Raw genomic sequence first — 22,437 nt, 5'->3', positions numbered from 1 at the left:
AAACGAGGCCTCAAATCTCGACAGGCTCTGTTCAAAAAAGCCAAATCACAAGGCCAGGCTGCTGTCAAGGCCAGTTTTATTTTGGCAGAAGAGATCGCTAAATCAGCCCGGCCATTTACGGAGGGGGATTTCATCAAAAACTGCATGATTAAAGTTTGTGACGAAGTTTGCCCAGAAAAAAGGCAACTCTTTTTAAATGTGAGTCTGAGCAGAAACACCATTGCCGAGAGAGTAGACCAGTTGTCCATCAATCTAAAAGAGCAGCTTGTGAAAAAGGGAAAAGATTTTATTGCATATTCCTTGGCTGTGGATGAGAGCACCGACATTTCTGACATTGCCCAGTTGTCAATTTTCATCCGCGGAGTGGACTCCAACCTAAGCGTGACAGAGGAGTTTTTGGCTTTACGTCCTATGCATGGCACAACTACGGGGCATGATTTGTATGAAGAGGTGTCAAGATGTGTAAATGAGATGGAGCTGCCTTGGGAAAAACTCGTGGGTTTGACAACCGACGGAGCACCTGCGATGTGTGGACACAGGAGCGGACTGGTGGCGAAGATACGGGAAAAGATGCAAGAGGAAAACGCGACAGGTGAGCTGACAGCTTATCATTGTATCATACACCAGGAAGCGTTGTGCGGTAAAGCCTTGAAAATGGAGCATGTAATGAGCATCATCACGCGCACAGTTAACTTTATCAGAGCCAAAGGTTTGAATCACCGCCAGTTCAAGGCATTTCTGACGGAGTTAGAAACGGAGCATGGTGATTTGCCTTATCACACAGAGGTGCGATGGCTAAGCCAGGGAAAGGTGCTTCAAAGATGTTTCGAGCTTCGTGAGGAGATTTGTCTGTTCTTGGACAGCAAAGGGAAAGACACAACACAACTCCGAGACAAAATGTTTCTGTGTGAAATGGCTTTTCTGTGTGACATTACGAGTCATCTGAATGCAATAAACTTGCAGCTGCAGGGTCGGGATCGTGTCATCTCTGATATGTACAGTACAGTGAAGGCATTTAAAACCAAACTGACTCTGTGGGAGACGCAGATGCGGAAAGAAAATTTGAGCCACTTTCCCAGCTGCCAGACCATGAAAGAGAAGCTCTCTACCAGTGCGTTCCCGAGCACACAGTTGGCTGATAAAATAGGTATGCTTGCCGCTGACTTTCGACGCCGATTTGCTGACTTTGAAGCACAAAAAAGCAGGTTGGAACTGCTCGGTAACCCATTTGCTGTTGACGTGGAAAGCTCACCACCAAACCTCCAAATGGAGTTGATTGACCTCCAATGCAATGATGCACTGAGGGCAAAATATGCGGCAGTGGGTGCTGCGGAGTTCGCCCGTTTCCTCCCCGGCACAATGCCCCAGCTGCGCATCCAGGCTGCTCAAACGTTGTCTATGTTTGGCAGCACATACCTGTGTGAACAACTGTTTTCTTTGATGAACCTGAACAAAACATCACACAGAAGTCGACTTACTGCTGAACACCTCCACTCAATTCTGAGGATTTCTTCAGCTCAGAGCCTTACCCCGAACATTGATGAACTTGTGGAAAAGATGGGACACCACCAAGTATCACCCTCAACCTCAAACAAGTGAACATTACTGTGCAATCACATATTTAGAGTTTTTACTCAGTTCAAGTTTAAAAGTTAAAATTTAATATTTGTTTTCACTGCATGTTACTTCTCCTTAAACAAAGTGTTGTTTTTGATTAATAGATTTTTGCACTTTATTTTTTTGTATTTCAATCCAATTATATTTTAAAAATATTTCAGTTGAGTGGATGATAGAAAATTGCTATTATTGTTTTTTCTTTGAAGTAAATTTAGCCCACTTTTGCTAAAATAGAAAATATAGTCTACTGATGGTGCCTTGAATACCGGTTTCTTTCATTTAATGTTCATGTTATGGGGATATTTATATAAAGGAAATTTGTCTTTTGTGTCTGTTGAAAATTAAAGATTACTGACAGAGCCATAAGAAAATATTGCTTTATTTATCTGATCATATTGTAATATATTTGTTAGGTTTTCAGTAGGTTCAATTAGGTTCACTAGACTATATGCGTCATTTAAAAATTTTTCAATGAACATTCGAACAGTCCGGCCCTCGTCTTGTAGCTGATTTTTTTATTTGGCCCTCCGTCCATTTGACTTTGACACCCCTGCCTTAAAGTAATGATGGACTGTTGTTTCTCTTTGCTTATTTGAGCTGTTCTTTCCATAATATGGATTTGGTAGTTTACCAAATAGGGCTATCTTCCGTATTCCACCCCCACCTTGTCACAACACAACTGATTGGCTCAAATGCATTAAGAAGGAAAGAAATTCCACAAATGAACTTTTAGCCATGCACACCTGTTTATTGAAACGCATTCCAGGTGACTACCTCATGATGCTGGTTGAGAGATTGCCAAAAGTGCGCAAAGCTGTCATCATTGAGTAGGTGTGTCTTAACTTTTGACTGGTACTGTATATTGATAATGTTGGGTTTGCATGCAACGGCTCATATATAAGTAATGGAAGCATTGTATTTTTAAAGCCACAGAGAAAGTTTGAAGGCGCTGATGCCATTAAAGTTGTATGTGCTCTGCAGACAGCATTTACACTGAAAACTTTACACTGAGTCTGGTGCTCAAGATGATTTTCACAAGTGTCTTCAGGATAAGTTCCCTACCCAAATGCAGAATTTCCCAACCATGGTCCACAGTATGTACAGTTGAAGTCGGAAGTTTACATACACTTAGGTTGGAGTCATTAAAACTCATTTTTCAACCACACCACAAATTTCTTGTTAACAGACTATGTTTCTGGCAAGTTGGTTAGGACATCTACTTTGTGCATGACAAAAGTAATTTTCCAACAATTGTTTACAGACAGATTATTTCACTTATAATTCACTGTATCACAATTCCAGTGGGTCAGAAGTTTACATACACTAAGTTGACTGTGCCTTTAAACAGCTTGGAAAATTCCAGAAAATTATGTCATGTCTTTAGAAGCACCTGATACGCTAATTGACATCATTTGAGTCAATAGGAGGTGTACCTGTGGATGAATTTCAAGGCCTACCTTAAAACGCAGTGCCTCTTTGCTTGACATCATGGGAAAACTAAAGAAATCAGCCAAGACCTCAGAAACAAATTGTAGACCTCCACAGGTCTGGTTCATCCTTGGGAGCAATTTACAAATTCCTGAAGGTACCACGTTCATCTGTACAAACAATAGTACGCAAGTATAAACACAATGGGACCGCGCAGCCGTCATACAGCTCAGGAAGGAGACGTGTTCTGTCTCCTAGAGATGATGCGGAAAAGTGCAAATCAATCCCAGAACAACAGCAAAGGACCTTGTGAAGATGCTGGAGGAAACAAAAGTACAAAAGTATCTATATCCACAGTAAAACGAGTCCTATATCGACATAACCTGAAAGGCCGCTCAGCAAGGAAGAAGCCACTGCTCCAAAACCGCCATGAAAAACCCAGACTGTGCACATGGAGACAAAGATCATACTTTTTGGGGTAATGTCCTCTGGTCTGATGAAACAAAAACAGAACTGTTTGGCCATACTGACTATCGTTATGTTCGGAGGAAAAAGGAGGAGGCTTGCAAGCCGAAGAACAACATCCCAACCGTGAAGCACGGGGGTGGCAGCATCATGTTGTGTGGGTGCTTTGCTGCAGGAGGGACTGGTGCACTTCAAAAAATAGATGGCATCATGAGGTAGGAAAATTATGTGGATATATTGAAGCAATATCTCAAGACATCAGTCAGGAAGTTAAAGCTTGGTCGCAAATGGGTCTTCCAAATGGACAATGACACCAAACATACTTCCAAAATTGTGTCAAAATGACCTAAGGACAACAAAATCAAGGTATTGGAGTGGCCATCACAAAGCCCTGACCTCAATCCCATAGAAAATGTGTGGGCAGAACTGAAAAGGCGCATGCGAGCAAGGAGGCCTACAAACCTGACTCAGTTACACCAGCTCTGTCAGGAGGAATGGGCCAAAATTCACCCAACTTATAGTGCGAAGCTTGTGGAAGGCTACCTGAAACGTTTGACCCAGGGTAAACAATTTAAAGGCAATGCTACCAAATACTAATTGAGTGTATGTAAACTTCTGACCCACTGGGAATGTGATGAAAGAAACTGTATATACCTTTTAACCTGCTCCCTTGCATTGGGCTACAGTACAAGTGATCTCACCAGATTGTGCCATTGAGTCCTCCTTAACATGTTCATTCTGCAATCACTCTTTGTTCGTGTTTGTGTTCATAGCAACACCGTAGCCTTTGAAAGTGTTTATGGATCTTTTACATGTAACCCGTTGCTATGCAACTGGGTTTGATATTAGTATGAGTATACTGACAGACATACTGATAGGGATCCTAATACTTCCATTGGCATTGAAGAAATCCATAGCTTAGGTTGTTGCTTCATAAAATTGAATTTATCATGAAATGAGGTACTTTTGGGTGAAGTGTTGTCATTGTATAGCCCACACTGAGTGTACAAAACATTAACAACACCTGCTCTTTCCATGACATAGACTGATCAGGTGAAAGCTATGATCCCTTATTGATGTCACTTGTTAAATCCACTTAAATCAGTGTAGATGAAGGGGAGGAGTCAGGTTAATTAAATAGTCATTTTTAACCCTTGAGACAATTGAGACATGGATTGTGAATGTGTGCCATTCAGAGGGTGAATGGCAAGACAGAAAATGTAACTGCCTTTGAACGGGGTTTGGTAGTAGGTGCCAGGCGCATCAGTTTGTGTCAAGAACTGCAATGCTGCTGGGTTTTTCACACTCAACAGTTTCCCGTGTGTATCAAGAATGGTCCACCACCCAAAGAACATCCAGCCAATTTGACACAACTGTGGGAAGCATTGGAGTCAACATGGGCTAGCATTCCTGTGGAACGCTTTCGACACCTTGTAGAATCCATGCCCTTACGAATTGAGGCTATTCTGAGGGCAAAAGGGGACTCAATATTATATAACTCAATATTAGGATGCTGTTTCTCATGTTTGGAATACTCAGTGTATATAACCAATATTCAACAGATATTGTAATCCTCATATAAATAATATATTTTACTTCCTGTATTGCATGACAGTAAGACAGGGATTCCTAGAACCAGTCAATATTGACATCCAGACATAGACCTAATTAGTCTGTCTCATGTGATATTACATTGTAGCTCTTTGACAGACACTCTTATCCAGAGCAATTAGACATAAGTACATTGCTCAAGGGCACATTGACATATTTTTCAACTAGTTGGCTTGAGGATTCAAACCAGCAACCTTTCGGTTACTGGCCCAACACTCTTAACCGGTAGACTACCTGCCACCAGTCTACGTACAGTTTCCTTTTCCCAAATCGGCTGCATCAATTAGTCATTTAAGAATACTCAACTTGCATGATCATCTGCAAAATATGGGAAAGCCTTGCACTGAATGTAATGTATGAGAACACTTCCTGGTCACACTTCCTGGCCATCTCCATTCATACTGTGACCACTAGTCTGCATACAGGAAAAGTGAGAGATTTAGTGGTTTTGACCAAAGTGTTTTGACCAAAGTGTTATGACCAAAGTGTTTTGACCAAAGTGGTCTTCATGTATTAGATCTAGCCATAATGTAGCTTCAGCCATATAACACAGTAACTCAGCTCATAAAGAATGATGATCAGTTATAGTGCGTGCCTTGCGTCTGCCTTCATCCCATCTCAAGCAGTGAAACAACTCCCAACACAGAGTTTCCGTGCAGCATATCCTCCCTCCTGCAACTCAACACACTGCTGAACTCTTGAATGAGTGGGCGACCGACAGGACATGTTATGTGATGTGCTTTAAGATCAATGACTTGGCTCTATCCACACGCAGCGGCTGGTCCCAGTGGATGGCAACGGCTGTAGAGAAGAGTGAGTCCGTCAGGCTTGCTGTGGTGTGCAGTGTACAGCCCTGGCTCAGGGGCTACCTCTTGGCCAGGAGTATAGATCCTCTCCTCTCACCTCACAGACAGGCCTGGCTGCCTGCCTCAGAACAGGGTGTGCATGGTGCCAGGAATAGGCTAAGCCCTGAAGTGTCGGGGCATGACATCCCATCACTGCCTTCACACTGTGCCCAATGGAGGTTAAAGAACAAAGCCATCCTGGAACAGGACACCCATATTTCTGTTAGATGTCTGGACATTTTTCTTATTTCCATTAAACAGGTTTGAACAGCAGGAGCAAAATATAGTGACAGTATCAATTTGATTCCTGGGTTTATAATTTGTTGCACTGCACAGTGTATGTATTGGTAGCAGCATATAAACAGGGGTTTCTTTCTCATGACATTGACATTGCAGTCTATTTACCACCATGCAAAACCAATATGCCAGCACTTTCATATATCCTTAGGGCATGATGTTTATATAACTAGGTGCTTTCAGTTGTATTTAACTTGGGTATGATTCCATACAGTTCACTTTTAAAAGCAGTGTTCATGCGGAGATGAAAACCCTGGCTGACACACATTATGCATATATCTCAGGGAGAACAGTACTGCCTGCTGCTCATTAGCACATCTGTTTTCCCCCTCGATCAATATTTAAAAACAGTAAATAAATCATTAGTACCAGGAGCCTCTGGGCACCTTTGCATTTTCACTGTAAATGAGAAGGGTGGTGCTCTCCCTCCCTCCCTCCCTCCCTCCCTCCCTCCCTCCCTCCCTCCCTCCCTCCCTCCCTCCCTCCCTCCCTCCCTCCCTCCCTCCCTCCCTCCCTACCTACCTACCTACCTCTCTCACTGTCTTTTCTCCCTCCTTGTCTTTCTCCCTCTCTATTTCCCTGTATCCCTCTCTCTTTCCCTCTATCCCTCTCTCTCTCCTGCTATTGTTGATCTCAGCAGTGTGTGTCACCTTTGAAAGGAGGGCTCCTCAGACACACCTAATGGGTTGTGAGAGGTGCTGGCTGTGGTGTGTGTGTGTGTGTGTGTGTGTGTGTGTGTGTGTGTGTGTGTGTGTGTGTGTGTGTGTGTGTGTGTGTGTGTGTGTGTGTGTGTGTGTGTGTGTGTGTGTGTGTGTGTGTGTGTGTGTGTGTGTGTGTGTGTGACTCTAACTGGTGCAGTCACAAGGATCCAGACAGATGGCTCAGTGTTTATCTCCTGTTGTTGGATCTCCCGTCAGAGATGCACTTTGATGTTTACACCGTCATGGTCACAGCTTTCAGTCCTGTTTCACCCAGGGTTTGAAGAGTACACTCCAACTCTCTCCAGTTTACTCTGGGCTTTGTTCTCAGTGAGAACAAAACATATCAACCGCTACTCAGGGACCTCCACACTACTTCTTGTTGTAAATACTTACTTTTTAAAGAATAAACAATTTGCTGTGATACAGGCTTTTCATGTTAAACTAGTGCCGCATGGCCCTCTCAAATGAATATTTGTACGCGAGTGGAACAAACTGGTGCATGTCTTTTTCACTTTGTTATTGAGACAATGGTTCTCTGAGCCATCCATCTATATTTTAGGGCTCCAACTAAACGAATGTCAAATATAGCAGTGAGTTTGTCTTTTTGGTATAACAGCTATCATCTGTGATTCACCATTAATGTTAGTGAACTACAATATCTACAAATACACCTTTCCTGTCTTACAATTTGCTTTTGTATCCCTCTCCTCCCACACATAATCTGATGTCCTTTATTTCCTCCTCGTAATTCCATAATTCTTCAAACCCTCATGTGATATACATTCTTGTTTGAAATTGTGCCCTGAAATAATGTCTGGCAGCGATAATCCACCATGCCTCCTCTCTGTTCTTCCCCCTGTTTCTCTCTATCTGCTTGTCACAAGTGATTCATAGCATGCTAATTTTAACGCTGTTTTGTTTGTGTACAAATTTGGTGGACAGTGCCCTGTCAAATACATGTTTGAAGCTGTCATTCATCCAGCAAATCAAACAGACAAAAAAAAAACATACTCTGCGAGGCATTTCCGATCTGTCACACAGCACTTCACTTAATATTTCTCTGTCTAATTAAGAACTATTTGAAGTCTTTGAACACTTGAATCATTGAGTATATTGTGCAATGTCAATTTTCTATTTTAGTCCAGGCAATATTTGACAAATTTTAGGTGATATGTTCCCTTTTTCATAAAAACATGAAACTTGGTATATTTGTACAGTTTGAGACCCTGAATATTTTAAAATATGGAGGCATTGCAAGAATACCTGCCCCATAACCAAATCATGTATTTTGCATCATATCTTCTGAACCAAACATTAAATCACAGAAAATGTGATGTCTACCCTTATGTTTTGATGGTCAATGATTACAATTATGACATGCACAACATCCAAAACGCCCCCTAGCAGCAGTGGTGGCCATTTTGCTATTCCGACATAAACACGAGGTATTTTCCATTATACTGTATCTGCTGAACCATGATAACCATGAAGCCTGATAACACAGAAAAGCTATCATTTTTATATAAAACTATACTAAATATCATCACATGTCACCAAATAATTGATTAAAACAAACTATTTTTTAATGAAAGTCTACAGTAGCCTCAACAGCACAACTAGCTTCCGTTTAACTCTGGGTATATTGACTTCAATAGAAAACCTAGGAAGCTTATGGTTCTCACCCCCTTCCATAGACTACATGCTGACCAGACCACTCAGGTCGCAAAATACATTTACACAAACATGTTTTTCAATCATTGCACCCACACTGCTCGCGCGAGCATCTGCGTTGCCAAGCGCGAAAATATAAGTTCTATTTGCACTTTGCCAAAAGCGCAATATTGCTGTATTTTTATTTGTAATAACTATGCAAACATTTCTAAAAAACAGTTTTTGCTTTGTCATTATGGGGTATTGTGTGTAGATTGATGAGAAACACATTTTCTTTAATCGATTTTAGAATAAGGCTGTAATGGAACAAACTGTGGAAAAGGTCAAGGGGTCTGAATACTTCCCGAATGCACTGTATGTCTTGATGGTCAAGGATTACAATTGTGCGCTGTACAACGTCATAAATAGTTCAGATGATTATATAATGGTGGACTGCCATGGCAAGCCATGGGAAGTATCCCAAAGAAATTGCGGTTTCTGACAAACTACGTCATAGAATATTATTTCAGTGGCATACTGACCCATGCAGCTGTCCGCTGCTGTCTTCTTGCCGCTGGTTGTAAACGTAGATTCTGTGTGACACTGTGTAAATTCATGGGAAAACAAGAAGTACCTTTGCCTGTCTGGACCCAGGGACTTGGTGATTTCATGGGCACATATGTACCTTCAGTGTTTGTCGGTCCCAAAGGCCATCCACCAATCCTCAAACTATATTTCAGAAGATACATTTTTTTTTGCCCTTTAGAGTTCTCCTTAATGATCGCAATAACAGTCCAGATCCATCAAGCTCATTTTGAGATGTTCATGAAGACAGGAACAGAAAATAAGCAAATCCTGCCACAAAATATGCTTTGGTTCACCACATCAAAAGCTATTTATATATATATAGCCCTTTTCACAACAAGGATTGTCCAGAAACATATTCTGCAGGAGAAATCCCAATCAGGCCTGTAGGCGTTGTCATAGCTATCTTCATTTATTTAACTAGGCAAGTCAGTTAAGAACAAATTCTTATTTACAGTGACGGCCTACCCCGGCCAAACCTGGGCCAATTGTGCACCGCCCTATGGGACTCCCAATCACAGCCAGATGCTAGCCTGTCTATCTATGGGTAACAGGGTTGATGTGTTATTCTAGCCTGTCTATCTATGGGTAACAGGGTTGACGTGTTATTCTAGCCTGTCTATCTCTGGGTAACAGGGTTGATGTGTTATTCTAGCCTGTCTATCTATGGGTAACAGGGTTGACGTGTTATTCTAGCCTGTCTATCTCTGGGTAACAGGGTTGATGTGTTATTCTAGCCTGTCTATCTCTGGGTAACAGGGTTGACGTGTTATTCTAGCCTGTCTATCTCTGGGTAACAGGGTTGATGTGTTATTCTAGCCTGTCTATCTATGGGTAACAGGATTGATGTGTTATTCTAGCCTGTCTATCTATGGGTAACAGGGTTGATGTGTTATTCTAGCCTTTCTATCTCTGGGTAACAGGGTTGATGTGTTATTCTAGCCTGTCTATCTCTGGGTAACAGGGTTGATGTGTTATTCTAGCCTGTCTATCTCTGGGTAACAGGGTTGATGTGTTATTCTAGCCTGTCTATCTCTGGGTAACAGGGTTGATGTGTTATTCTAGCCTGTCTATCTCTGGGTAACAGGGTTGATGTGTTATTCTAGCCTGTCTATCTCTGGGTAACATGGTTGACGTGTTATTCTAGCCTGTCTATCTATGGGTAACAGGGTTGATGTGTTATTCTAGCCTGTCTATCTCTGGGTAACAGGATTGATGTGTTAAGCTCCACCTGCTCAGTTTCCCACCACAAAACACCATAAAATGGCCAAAAAGAGTAGAACCAGCTCACCTGCTTTTATTTCACTATTAATGTTCAATGTTTCTTTTGAAAAAAGATATTTAAAAAGGAATAGTTTCACCGTTTTACCATATTAATATTAAAAGTTCAGTTCATGTGACAGGCTTGACCTTAAAATGAGGAACAAACATTTAATCACATGAAATAAATAATAATATTCAGAAATGACAAGGGCTTTACAATGATGGTGAAATCTTCCTAGAAGTCACAGAAGTTGCAGAGGGACATGTCAAAATGCAGAATTTTGGCTTTTTAGCAAGTCTTTATTCAAATAAAAATTTGATTTATTGAATTATTCATGTGACCTATATTAAAGGGCACTTTATTTAATATAACAGGCTTTTAAATGTAATATTGGAGCACAATTTCTACTTCAAGTATCAGATGCAAAAGGTACTAATTTGTTGGAACTATCCTTGAAGTAGTTGAAAAATGTCCATGATTGTAACAATCTAAATAAGTATACCATAGAATCTCAGAATATTCCAGTGACACAATGCATACTACCAAAGTGTTCTTGAAGTCTATGAAATTAGAAGTTCAAGTGTGTGGGGGGGACCAGACATCCATCCTTGTCCCGTGCAGAATCCTGCTTGCTCCTCCCCTAGTGGCTGACTCCATGCATACATTTTCAGTAAAGTAGAATAAAAAATATTTGATTTTGCAATCATTGTAATCATTGACCAGAAAACATCACATTTTCTGTGTTATCATGCTTGGTTCAGCAGATATGAACGGAAAATACATAGTCAGGTTATGGTGTAATAGCAAAATGATCGCCACTGCCGCCATTGTTTTTTTTAAAGTCGTGCATGGTATCATTGTAATCTTTGTCCATCACAACATAGGGGTAGACATCACCTTTTCTGTGATTTAATGTTTGCTTCAGTAGATATAATGCAAAATATTTTTTTGGGCTATGGCAGAATGGAAAATAGCTTCCATGCCCGTCAGGAGGTGTTTTTCCAATGCCTCCATATCTGAAAATATTGAGGGCCCCAAACTGTACAAGTGTACCAAGTTTCATGCTTTTATGAAAAAGTTAACATAATTTTCACGTATTCCAGGACTATTTAGATGAATTATCCAAATGAATAATCTGTTTTCTTGCATGGTAATGTGGAATGACTTCAATCAATGTGGACATAGCCTAGCAGGGCTGCAGTTCATATGCAGGTATTCATACATGTTTATGAATATACATATACAGAATAGTAATTTTTCATTGAAGATACAGTTTAGGAAATAACAACGACATTTGGTTAGGATACAGTAGCTCACCGGTTTACACAGATGTTGATACACTTACCAGCAGAACAACAGCAAACGTTATGTGACAATATATAGGCCTAAGTAGCAATCTACTTTATTTAACTAGGCAATTCAGTTAAGAACAAATTCTTATTTTCAATGATGGCCCAGGAACTGTTCAGGGGCAGAACGACAGATTTGTACCTTGTCAGCTCGGGGATTTGAACTTGCAACCTTCCGGTTACTAGTCCAATGCTCTAACCACTAGGCTACCCTGCCGCTACTTGACTGATGTTGTTGTTCCCAGAGACAAGCACTAAGGAACATTTACATTTCAATTTAACAAAGGGTGAAAAACTCGTTAAAGAAGGGGAGAAAACAGAGAATCTAATTCAACGCTTCCATCTTCCATCTTTATGTAACAGCATTCAATATGAAACATGCCATCTCTCCTTCCTCCCTGGAGAATTCAGATTTAGTGTTCATGGTTATATTTAAAGATAGACAGACCACTGACAGGGTTGCAGAGCAGCACTTAGTAAACCCAAGTCATCCTGTTTAATAATGCAGGGACACACATGCAACAGGCACATGGCCATGCATATTAAAGCACCAGTGCAGCCCTGCAAGAAAGAACACCAGAGAGGATGGGAGAGGGTGGTCTGGGCTATGAGACATGTCTCCCTGTGAACATTTCTTTATGTCATGTCTCAAATGTAGTCTTCTCCTGAGGCTTCCACCTGCAAGCTAGACTGTAGACTGCAAGTTCTGCAGACAGTGCACTCTTTCGCTCTGGCTTTGAGACTGGCCCCAGTGAAGAAGACATCAACCTTGCATGTTATAGCGAGTGAAGTCCCAGATCAAGTTGCCTAAAAAGGTGATAGGATAAAAAAAAGAGGTTAACTTTTACATGGCTATAGTAGATGTTGTTGTAACAAGTATCACGTTGTTCAAGATCAAGTTGTATACTACTCTGCCCTACCAAGCAAAAAGGCAATAACTGCTCATTTGATCGAAAATTTGTTCATGTAATTTTTGCTACATTAAATACATGCTTAATTATGTGGACAAGTATCCTGCCTCTATTGTACTGTGTTTTGGAGAAAATGGGGGTCATGTTAGCAGTAACTGCTTAAAGTTACTGTGAAACCAAGGCAAATAAAAGCCATTTTTTCTCAGTTCCACGCTATGAGTAGTTACTGCCTTTTTGCATTGTAGGGCAGTACTGTCATCACTTTGAGCGTCATCATCACAGCGGGTGCATGAAGTGAGACCCAACGTTTTACTATCCAACATGTTACCCTTACACCAGTGCGTTCTAAATTAATTCTCAGTGTAATGTTGCCACCTTTTGTTCTAAAAGTGCAATGCACCGGAAGTATTGATTTTCTTTCTGCCATACGTCATCACACTTCCTGCGCACGTGTAGTCCACATTAATTTGCGTTGTGTTCCTAGGTAGCTTCTACTTTGAAAAGCGTATTGTTATTTACTTATTAATGTATTGATTTTCGTATTGGAACGTCGACGCGAGGCTGCACGGTGAGTTGAAATCAACAACTTTGACGTAAATGTAAGAGACGCTTGTGCAAAGCGTGATTAACCCACATGATAGCCACTTAGCTAGCTAACGTTACCCAGTGTCAGCGAGTAGTGCCTATCATACGGCTAGTTAGCCTCTATGTTGGGATCACCAAGTGTCAGGCTAACGGCTAGCTAGCTGCTATGTTTGTTTTTTTGCTACATATCTCTGTAAACGGACCACGTGATAATACAATTGTCCTGAATCCATTTGTCAACATAAATCTAGGCCATCTGATCTGTCTGGATACGTGAGGTGGAGAGGATGAACATCGAGGAGAATAAAGTGAATGAGGATATGGCTGATGAAGAATCTGGAGAAATGCCCAAGATTGAAGCAGATGAGGATGACGACAACACAGAGAATGACGATGAAGAACTAAATGATGAGGAACTTAAAGAAGAGGCTGAAGGTGATCTCAAAGAGAAAAAGGTGTCAGTAGGCAAGACGTGTCTGCCAGGAATAGTGTATTTAGGTCATATACCACCAAGACTGAGACCCAAGAATATGCGCAGCATGCTGAGTCTGTATGGGGAGATTGGAAGGATATTCCTACAGCCTGAAGGTAAGACTGCACTCACTCTGCATGTTAAAATCAACCCTGACACACTGATGGGATTTCTGTGTTTTGTCTCAATCATTACAATGATACCTGTTGTCCTCAGACCGGTCTGTGAAGAGGAAGAAAAAGAAAGCTGGCACCAAGGCATGCAGTTTCACTGAGGGCTGGGTGGAGTTCAGGGACAAGAGAGTGGCCAAGAGAGTGGCAGCTAGCCTCCACAACACACCGATGGGCGCCCGGAAAAGGAGCCGCTTTGTCAGTGACCTCTGGAACATCAAGGTATCTCAATTGTCTCTTCAATGATCTCTGTGCGGACATTTTAGTGTGACTACATTTAACTTTGGAAGTTTAAAGCACTGTCATAACCCACATGCCTCACATTCCTTATTAATAGAAACCTTAATACCAACATTTGATTTTGTTGAAATTTTTACGGTCTAAATAATTTTTCTGACTCTTAATTGTCAATGTTATTGTTCAGTACCTCCACAGGTTCCAGTGGTGTCACCTGAGTGAGCGACTGGCCTATGAGATGACTGTGCTCCAGCAGCGCCTCAGAACTGAGATCTCTCAGGCCAAACGAGAGACCAACTTCTACCTGGCCAATGTGGAGAAGAGCCAGAACATGGACAAACTGAGGAAGAAGAGGGAGAGGAAGGGCGAGAAGATAGAGGAGAAGACTTGGAACTTCACTCAGCGATGTACAGAGGATGAGATCCAGATGAGTCGCCTGCGTAAACAGACCATGTCCAAGAAGAACCTGCTGAAGGCCCAGGACAAGGCCAGGGACATACAACAGAAGTCCCAGTCCAACGTCTCTCTGCTGGCCAAGATCTTCAACGGCAGCAAAGCCAGGGACTGAACCTAGCCCGGCAGTTCTGGTCAAACACAGTATCCCAGGACTGGTCTCTTTTCAGTATCACAATTAGAGCAAACTTTTGCCCCTGACACTTGCTGGTGTTGTGAGCGACACTGAGAGGATGGGCTCTGTCCAGACACACAGACTCGAGGGAAAAATAGGGTTTTCTCCATCAGTGTAATTTGATTATAAATGTAGGAGAGACTTGGACAGATCCTCTTTTTGGTTTAATGTATTGTAAACTATTAGCTATGATGCAGTAACAATATGTTCAGCGCCATGGAAAACACCTGCTCATACTGTATGTGCTATTTGGAAATATTAAATGGAAATACCTCTTAATTATTTCATTTAATTATTGTAAAGATAAACACAAACCATACATTGATATATGCTGAACAAAAATATAAACGCAACATGTAAAGTGTTGGTTTCATGAGCTGAAATAAAACATCTGAGATTTGCCATACACACAAAGTTTTTTTCTCGAATTTTGGGCACAAATTTGTTTACATCCCTGTCAGTGAGCATTTCTGCCAAGGTAATCCATCCACCTGACAGGTGTGACATATCAATAAGCTGAATAAACAGCATGATCATTACACAGGTGCACCTTATACTGGGAACAATAAAAGGCCACTTTAAAATTTGCAGTTTTGCAACACAACACAATGCTACAGATGTCTCAAGTTTTGAGTGAGCGTGCAATTGGCATGCTGACTGCAGGAATGTCCACCACAGATGTTGCCAGATAATTGATTGTTCATTTCTCTACCATAAGCTAACTCGAATGTTGTTTGGCTAGACCTGGCTCCCCATTGGGTGGGCCTATGCCCACCCATGGCTACACCCCTGCCCAGTCAATTGAAATTCATAGATTAGGGCCTATTGAATTTATTTCAATTGACATATTTCCTTATATGAACTGTAGCTCAGTAAAATCTTTGGAATTGTTGCATGTTGCATGTTATGGTTTTGTTCAGTATACAATATGTATTTCAATACTTTCAGACTCCTGGTAATATTAACAAGAACAGATCATTTGGTCAACGGCAGAAATAAGACCAAGTCAGGATCAAAATCACTCATTACTGATTTGTTTCAACTATAGTCGTGTCCAAAAGTTTTGAGAATAACACAAATATTAATTTTCACAAAGTGCTGCCTCAGTGTCTTTAGATATTTTTGTCAGATGTTACTATGGAAAACTGAAGTATAATTACAAGCATTTCATAAGTGTCAAAGGCTTTTATTGACAATTACATGAAGTTGATGCAAAGAGTCAATATTTTCAGTGTTGACCCTTCTTTTTCAAGACCTCTGCAATCCGCCCTGGCATGCTGTCAATTAACTTCTGGTAGCAGCCCATTCTTGCATAATCAATGATTGGAGTTTGTCGGAATTTGTGGGTTTTAGTTTGTCCACCCACCTCTTGAGGATTGACCACAAGTTCTCAATGGGATTAAGGTCTGGGGAGTTTCCTGACCATGGACCCAAAATATTTATATTTTGTTCCCTGAGCCACTTAGTTATCACTTTTGCCTTATGGCAAGGTGCTCCATCATGCTGGAAAAGGCATTGTTCGTCACCAAACTGTTCCTGGATGGTTGGGAGAAGTTGATCTCGGAGGATGTGTTGGTACCATTCTTTATTCATGGCTGTGTTCTAAGGCAAAATTGTGAGTGAGCCCACTCCCTTGGCTGAGAAGCAACCCCACACATGAATGGTCTCAGGATGCTTTACTGTTGGCATGACACAGGACTGACGGTAGTGCTCCACTTGTCTTCTCCAGACAATCTTTTTTTCAGGATGCCCCAAACAATCGGAAAGGGGATTCATCAGAGAAAATGACTTTACCCCAGTCCTCAGCAGTCCAATCCATGTACCTTTTGCAGAATATCAGTCTGTCCCTGATGTTTGTCCTGGAGAGAAGTGGCTTCTTTGCTGCCCTTCTTGACACCAGGCCATCCTCCAACAAAAGTCTTTGCCTCAGTGTGCGTGCAGATGCACTCACACCTACCTGCTGCCATTCCTGAGCAGGCTCTGTACTGGTGGTGCCCTGATCCCGCATCTGAATAAACATTAGGAGACGGCCCTGGCGCTTGCTGGACTTTCTTGGGCGCCCTGAAGCCTTCTTCACAACAATTGAACCGCTCTCCTTGAAGTTCTTGATGATCCAATAAATGGTTGATTTAGGTGCAATCTTACTGGCAACAATATCCTTGCCTGTGAAGCCCTTTTTGTGCAAAGTAATGATGACGGCACGTGTTTCCTTGCAGGTAACCATGGTTGACAGAGGAAGAACAATGATTCCAAGCACCACCCTCCTTTTGAAGCTTCCAATCTGTTATTTTGAACTCAATCAGTATGACAGAGTGATCTCCAGTCGTGTCCTCGTCAACACTCACACCTGTGTTAATGAGAGTATCACTGACATCTCAGCTGGTCCTTTTGTGGCAGGGCTGAAATGCAGTGGAAATGTTTTTGGGGGATTCAGTTAATTTGCATGGCAAAGAGGGACTTTGCAATTCATCTGATCACTATTCATAACATTCTGGAGTATATGCAAATTGCCATCATACAAACTGAGGCAGCAGACTTTTTGAAAATTAATATTTGTGTCATTCTTAAAACTTATGGCTACGACTGTAAACTGAACAAAAATATCAACGCAACATGCAACAATTTCAACGATTTATTTGAGATACAGTTCATATAAGGAAATCAATCAATTTAAATGAATTCATTATAAACATTTCTGGGATCTTTTATTTCAGCTCATGAAACTAAAACTTTACATGTTGCGTTTATATATTTTTGTTCAGTATATACAGTTGAAGTCAGAAGTTTACATACACCTTAGCCAAATACATTTAAACTCAGTTTTTCACCATTCCTGACATTTAATCCTAGTAAAAATGTCCTGTCAGTTAGGATCACCACTTTATTTTAAGAATATGAAATGTCAGAATAATAGTAGAGAGAATGATTTATTCTAGATTTTATTTCTTTCATCACATTCCCCGTGGGTCAGAAGTTCACATACACTCAATTAGTATTTGGTAGCATTTACTTTAAATTGTTTAACTTGGGTCAAATGTGTCAGGTAGCCTTCCACAAGCTTCCCACAATAGGTTGGGTCAATTTTCTCTATAGGATTGAGCTCAGGGCTTTGTGATGGCCACTCCAATACCTTGACTTTGTTGTCCTTAAGACATTTTGCCACAACTTTGGAAGTATGCTTGGGGTCATTGTCCATTTAGAAGACCCAATTGGGACCAAGCTTTAACTTCCTGACTGATGTCTTGAGATGTTGCTTCAATATACCCACATAATTTTTCTACCTCATGATGCCATCTATTCTGTGAAGTGCACCAGTCTCTCCTGCACCAGTCACCCCCACAACATGATGCTGCCACCCCCATGCTTCACTGTTGGGATGGTGTTCTTCAGCTTGCAAGCTTCCCCCTTTTTCCTCCAAACATAACAATGGTCATTATGGCCAAACAGTTCTGTTTTTGTTTCATCAGACCAAATCAAATGTATTTATATAGCCCTTCGTACATCAGCTGATATCTCAAAGGGCTGTACAGAAACCCAGCCTAAAACCCCAAACAGCAAGCAATGCAGGTGTAGAAGCACGGTGGCTAGGAAAAACTCCCTAGAAAGGCAAAAACCTAGGAAGAAACCTAGAGAGGAACCAGGCTATGTGGGGTGGACAAGTCCTCTTCTGTCTGTGCCGGGTGGAGATTATAACAGAACATGGCCAAGATGTTCAAATGTTCATAAATGACCAGCATGGTCAAATAATAATAATCACAGGCAGAACAGTTGAAACTGAAGCAGCAGTACGGCCAGGTGGACTGGGGACAGCAAGGAGTCATCATGTCAGGTAGTTCTGAGGCATGGTCCGAGGGCTCAGGTCCTCCGAGAGAGAGAAAGAGAAAATTAGAGAGAGCATACTTAAATTCACACAGGACACCGGATAGGACAGGAGAAGTACTTCAGATACAACAAACTGACCCTAGCCCCCCGACACAAACTACTGCAGCATAAATACTGGCCAGAGGACATTTCTCCAAAAAGTACGATCTTTGTCCCCATGTGCAGTTGCAAACCGTAGTCTGGCTTTTTTTTTAATGGCGGTTTTGGAGCAGTGGCTTCTTTCTTGCTGAGCGGCCTTTCAGGTTATGTCGATATAGGACAATTTGGAAATTGCTCCCAAGGATGAACCAGACTTGTGGAGGTCTACAATTTTTTCTCTGAAGTCTTGGCTGATTTCTTTTGATTTTCCCATGATGTCAAGCAAAGAGGCACTGAGTTTGAAGGTAGGCCTTGAAATACATCCACAGGCACACCTTCAATTGACTCAAATGATGTCAATTAGCCTATTAGAAGCTTCTAAAGCCATGACATCATTTTCTGGAATTTTCCAAGCTGTTTAAAGGCACAGTCAACTTAGTGTATGTAAACTTCTGACCCACTGGAATTGTGATACAGTGAATTATAAGTGAAATAATCTGTCTGTAAACAATTGTTGGAAAAATGTACTTGTGTCATTGACAAAGTAGATGTCCTAACCAACATGCCAAAACTATAGTTTGTTACCAAGAAATTTGTGGAGTGGTTGAAAAACGAGTTTTAATGACTCCAACCAATTTCTACATTATTCATTAAACTTCTGACTTCAACTGCATGCATCTCTGTTAACATTAAAAAACATTATTCTCCCTCTAATAGCATCACTGCCTGGTACGGTAACTGCTCGGCCTCTGACCGCAAGGCACTACAGAGGGTAGTGCGTACGGCCCAGTACATCACTGGGGCTAAGCTGCCTGCCACCCAGGAACTCTATACCAGACGGTGTCAGAGGAATGCCCTAAAAATGGTCAAAGACCCCAGCCACCCCAGTCATAGACTGTTCTCTCTACTATCGCATGGCAAGCGGTACCGGACTGCCAAGTCTAGGACAAAAAGGCTTCTCAACAGTTTTTATCCCCAAGCTATAAGACTCCTGAACAGGTAATCAAATGGCTACCCGGACTATTTAAATTGTGTGCCCCCCCCCAACCCCTCTTTTTACGCTGCTGCTACTCTCTGTTTATCATATATGCATAGTCAATTTAACTATACATTCATGTACATACTACCTCAATTGGGCTGACCAACCAGTGCTCCCGCACATTGGCTAACCGGGTTATCTGCATTGTGTCCCACCCACCATCTGCCAGCCTCTCTTTTACGCTACTGCTACTCTCTGTTCATCATATATGCATAGTCACTTTAACCATATCTACATGTACCTACTACCTCAATCAGCCTGACTAACCGGTGTCTGTATGTAGCCTCGCTACATTTATAGCCTCACTACTGTATATAGCCTGTCTTTTTACTGTTGTTTTATTTCTTTACCTACCTATTGTTCACCTAATACCTTTTTTGCATTATTGGTTAGAGCCAGTAAGTAAAGCACTTCACTGTAAGGTGACAAATAAACTTAGATTTGATTTGAATATTTGCTTGGACACGTCACGTAGTATTATGTTCATTGCGTGTTTGTTAGGTAACTTTTCTCAGAAAGGTATTTGTATTTATTAAGGATCCCCATTAGTTCCTGCCAAGGCAGCAGCTACTCTTCCTGGGGTTTATTATGGATCCCCATTAGTTCCTGCCAAGGCAGCAGCTATTCTTCCTGGGGTTTATTATGGATCCCCATTAGTTCCTGCCAAGGCAGCAGCTATTCTTCCTGGGGTCCAGCAAAATGTTGGCAGTTATATACAATTTAAAAAACACTGCAATACATTTCATAACAGATTTCACAACACATTACGTGTGTGCCCTCAGACCACTACTCTACTACCACTTATCTAGAACACAAAATCCACGTGTACCTGTGTGTATAGTGCTATGTTATCATGTGTGTGTGTCTGTGTGTGTCTGTGTGTGTCTTTTCACAGTCTGCCCTGTTCCATAAAGTGTATTTTAAATCTGATGGAGACTTGATTACACACAGGTGGATTATATTTATCATCATTAGTCATTTAGGTCAACATTGGATCATTCAGAGATCCTCACTGAACTTCTGGAGAGAGTTTGCTGCACTGAAAGTAAAGGGGCTGAATAATTTTGCACGGCCAATTTTTCAGTTTTTGATTTGTTAAAAAAGTTTGAAATATCCAATAAATGTCGTTCCACTTCATGATTGTGTCCCACTTGTTGTCGATTCTTCACAAAAAAATACAGTTTTATATCTTTATGTTTGAAGCCTGAAATGTGGCAAAAGGTCGCAAAGTTCAAGGGGGCCGAATACTTTCGCAAGGCACTGTACATGTGAATGATTTCATTCCTGTGCTGTTTGTAACTACCCTGGCAGGTTGACTAATAACCTGAACCAGGTTGCAGGTACTGGTTACAGTTTGAAGCTTTTTCTTGAGTGGGCAGTTTAATGAAAGCCATTCTATTTAGGTAACCGAGAAAATATACCTCTCTGTTGATATCACATACTGTACATTATCAAGCATTTCACACATATTATCCAGATACTAACTGTTGGTACTTGGTGGTCTATATAAGCTTCCCACAAGAATGGGCTTTAGGTGAGGCAGGTGAACCTGTAGCCATATGACTTAAATAGCATTTGACATGAGATCCTTTCCAATCCCTACAGGAATATGATTCTAAACATAAACGGCAACACCTCCACCATTGGCATCTGAAGATGTTGAAACCATGTATTGTTACCACTGTTTTATCTAAGTGAGTTCAGAGATAGTCAGTATATTAATGTTTTCTGTTACTAGCAAGTTATCAATTTCATGAACCTTGTTCCTTAGGCTACATACAGTATGTTAACGTGGGCTATTTTATTGAATCTTTATTTAACTAGGCAAGTCAGTACTACTCATGGAACACAAAGAAGACTTACCAATGCATACATTACCTTCAAGCTATGGTGACCAAAGTGAATATGTACATTGCCTTCAGAAAGTACCCCTGACTTGTTCCACATTTTGCTGTGTTACAGCCTTAATTTAAAATCAATTAAATGTAAAAAAAATAAAATAATTTGTCACTGGCCTATGAACAGTACTCCATAATGTCAAAGTGGAATTAGGATTTTAGATTTTCTTTTACAAATGTATTAAATGAATGAAAAGCTGAAATGTCTTGCCTCAATACGTATTCAACCCCTTTGTTAAGTTCATGAGTACAAATTTGCTTAACAAGTCAGGTTTCATGGACTCACTTTGTGTGCAATAATAGTGTTTACCATGATTTCTGAAGGACTGCCTCATCTCTGCACCTCACACATACAGATAATTGTAAGGTCCCTCAGTCGAGCAGTGAATTTAAAACACAGATTCAACCACAAAGACCAGGGAGGTTTTCCAATGCCCCACAAAGGGCACCTATTGGTAAATGGGTAAAAATGTAAAAAAGCAGATATTGAACATCCCTTTGAGCATGGTGAAGTTATTAATTACACTTTGGATGGTGTATCAATACACACAGTAACTACAAAGTTGTTCCTAACTCAGTTGCTGGAGAGGAAGGAAACTGCTCAGGGATTTCACCATGAGTCCAATGGGGACTTTAAAACAGTTCCAGAGTTTAATGGCTGTGAAAGGAGAAAACTGAGGATGGATCAACAACATTGTAGAAAAGAAGGAAGCCAGTACAGAATA

At 41.1% G+C, this 22,437-nt stretch overlaps 1 protein-coding gene across 1 annotated transcript; it reads left to right on the top strand.

Annotated features, from left to right (window-relative positions):
• The first annotated feature begins 13,167 nt into the window (after positions 1-13,167).
• abt1 (activator of basal transcription 1) lies at positions 13,168-15,091 on the top strand. Its single transcript, NM_001165126.2, is given in 4 exon segments — positions 13,168-13,291; positions 13,560-13,896; positions 13,997-14,172; positions 14,375-15,091. Coding segments are annotated over 3 exon segments (858 nt in total). The 5' UTR covers positions 13,168-13,291; positions 13,560-13,595; the 3' UTR covers positions 14,756-15,091.
• Positions 15,092-22,437: the final 7,346 nt, after the last annotated feature.

The sequence above is a fragment of the Oncorhynchus mykiss genome, chromosome 16, assembly GCF_013265735.2.
Source record: "Oncorhynchus mykiss isolate Arlee chromosome 16, USDA_OmykA_1.1, whole genome shotgun sequence".
Classification (NCBI taxonomy): domain Eukaryota; kingdom Metazoa; phylum Chordata; class Actinopteri; order Salmoniformes; family Salmonidae; genus Oncorhynchus; species Oncorhynchus mykiss.
The sequence above is the reverse complement of the archived record's forward strand: the minus strand, read 5'-3'. Positions and strand labels throughout refer to the sequence as shown.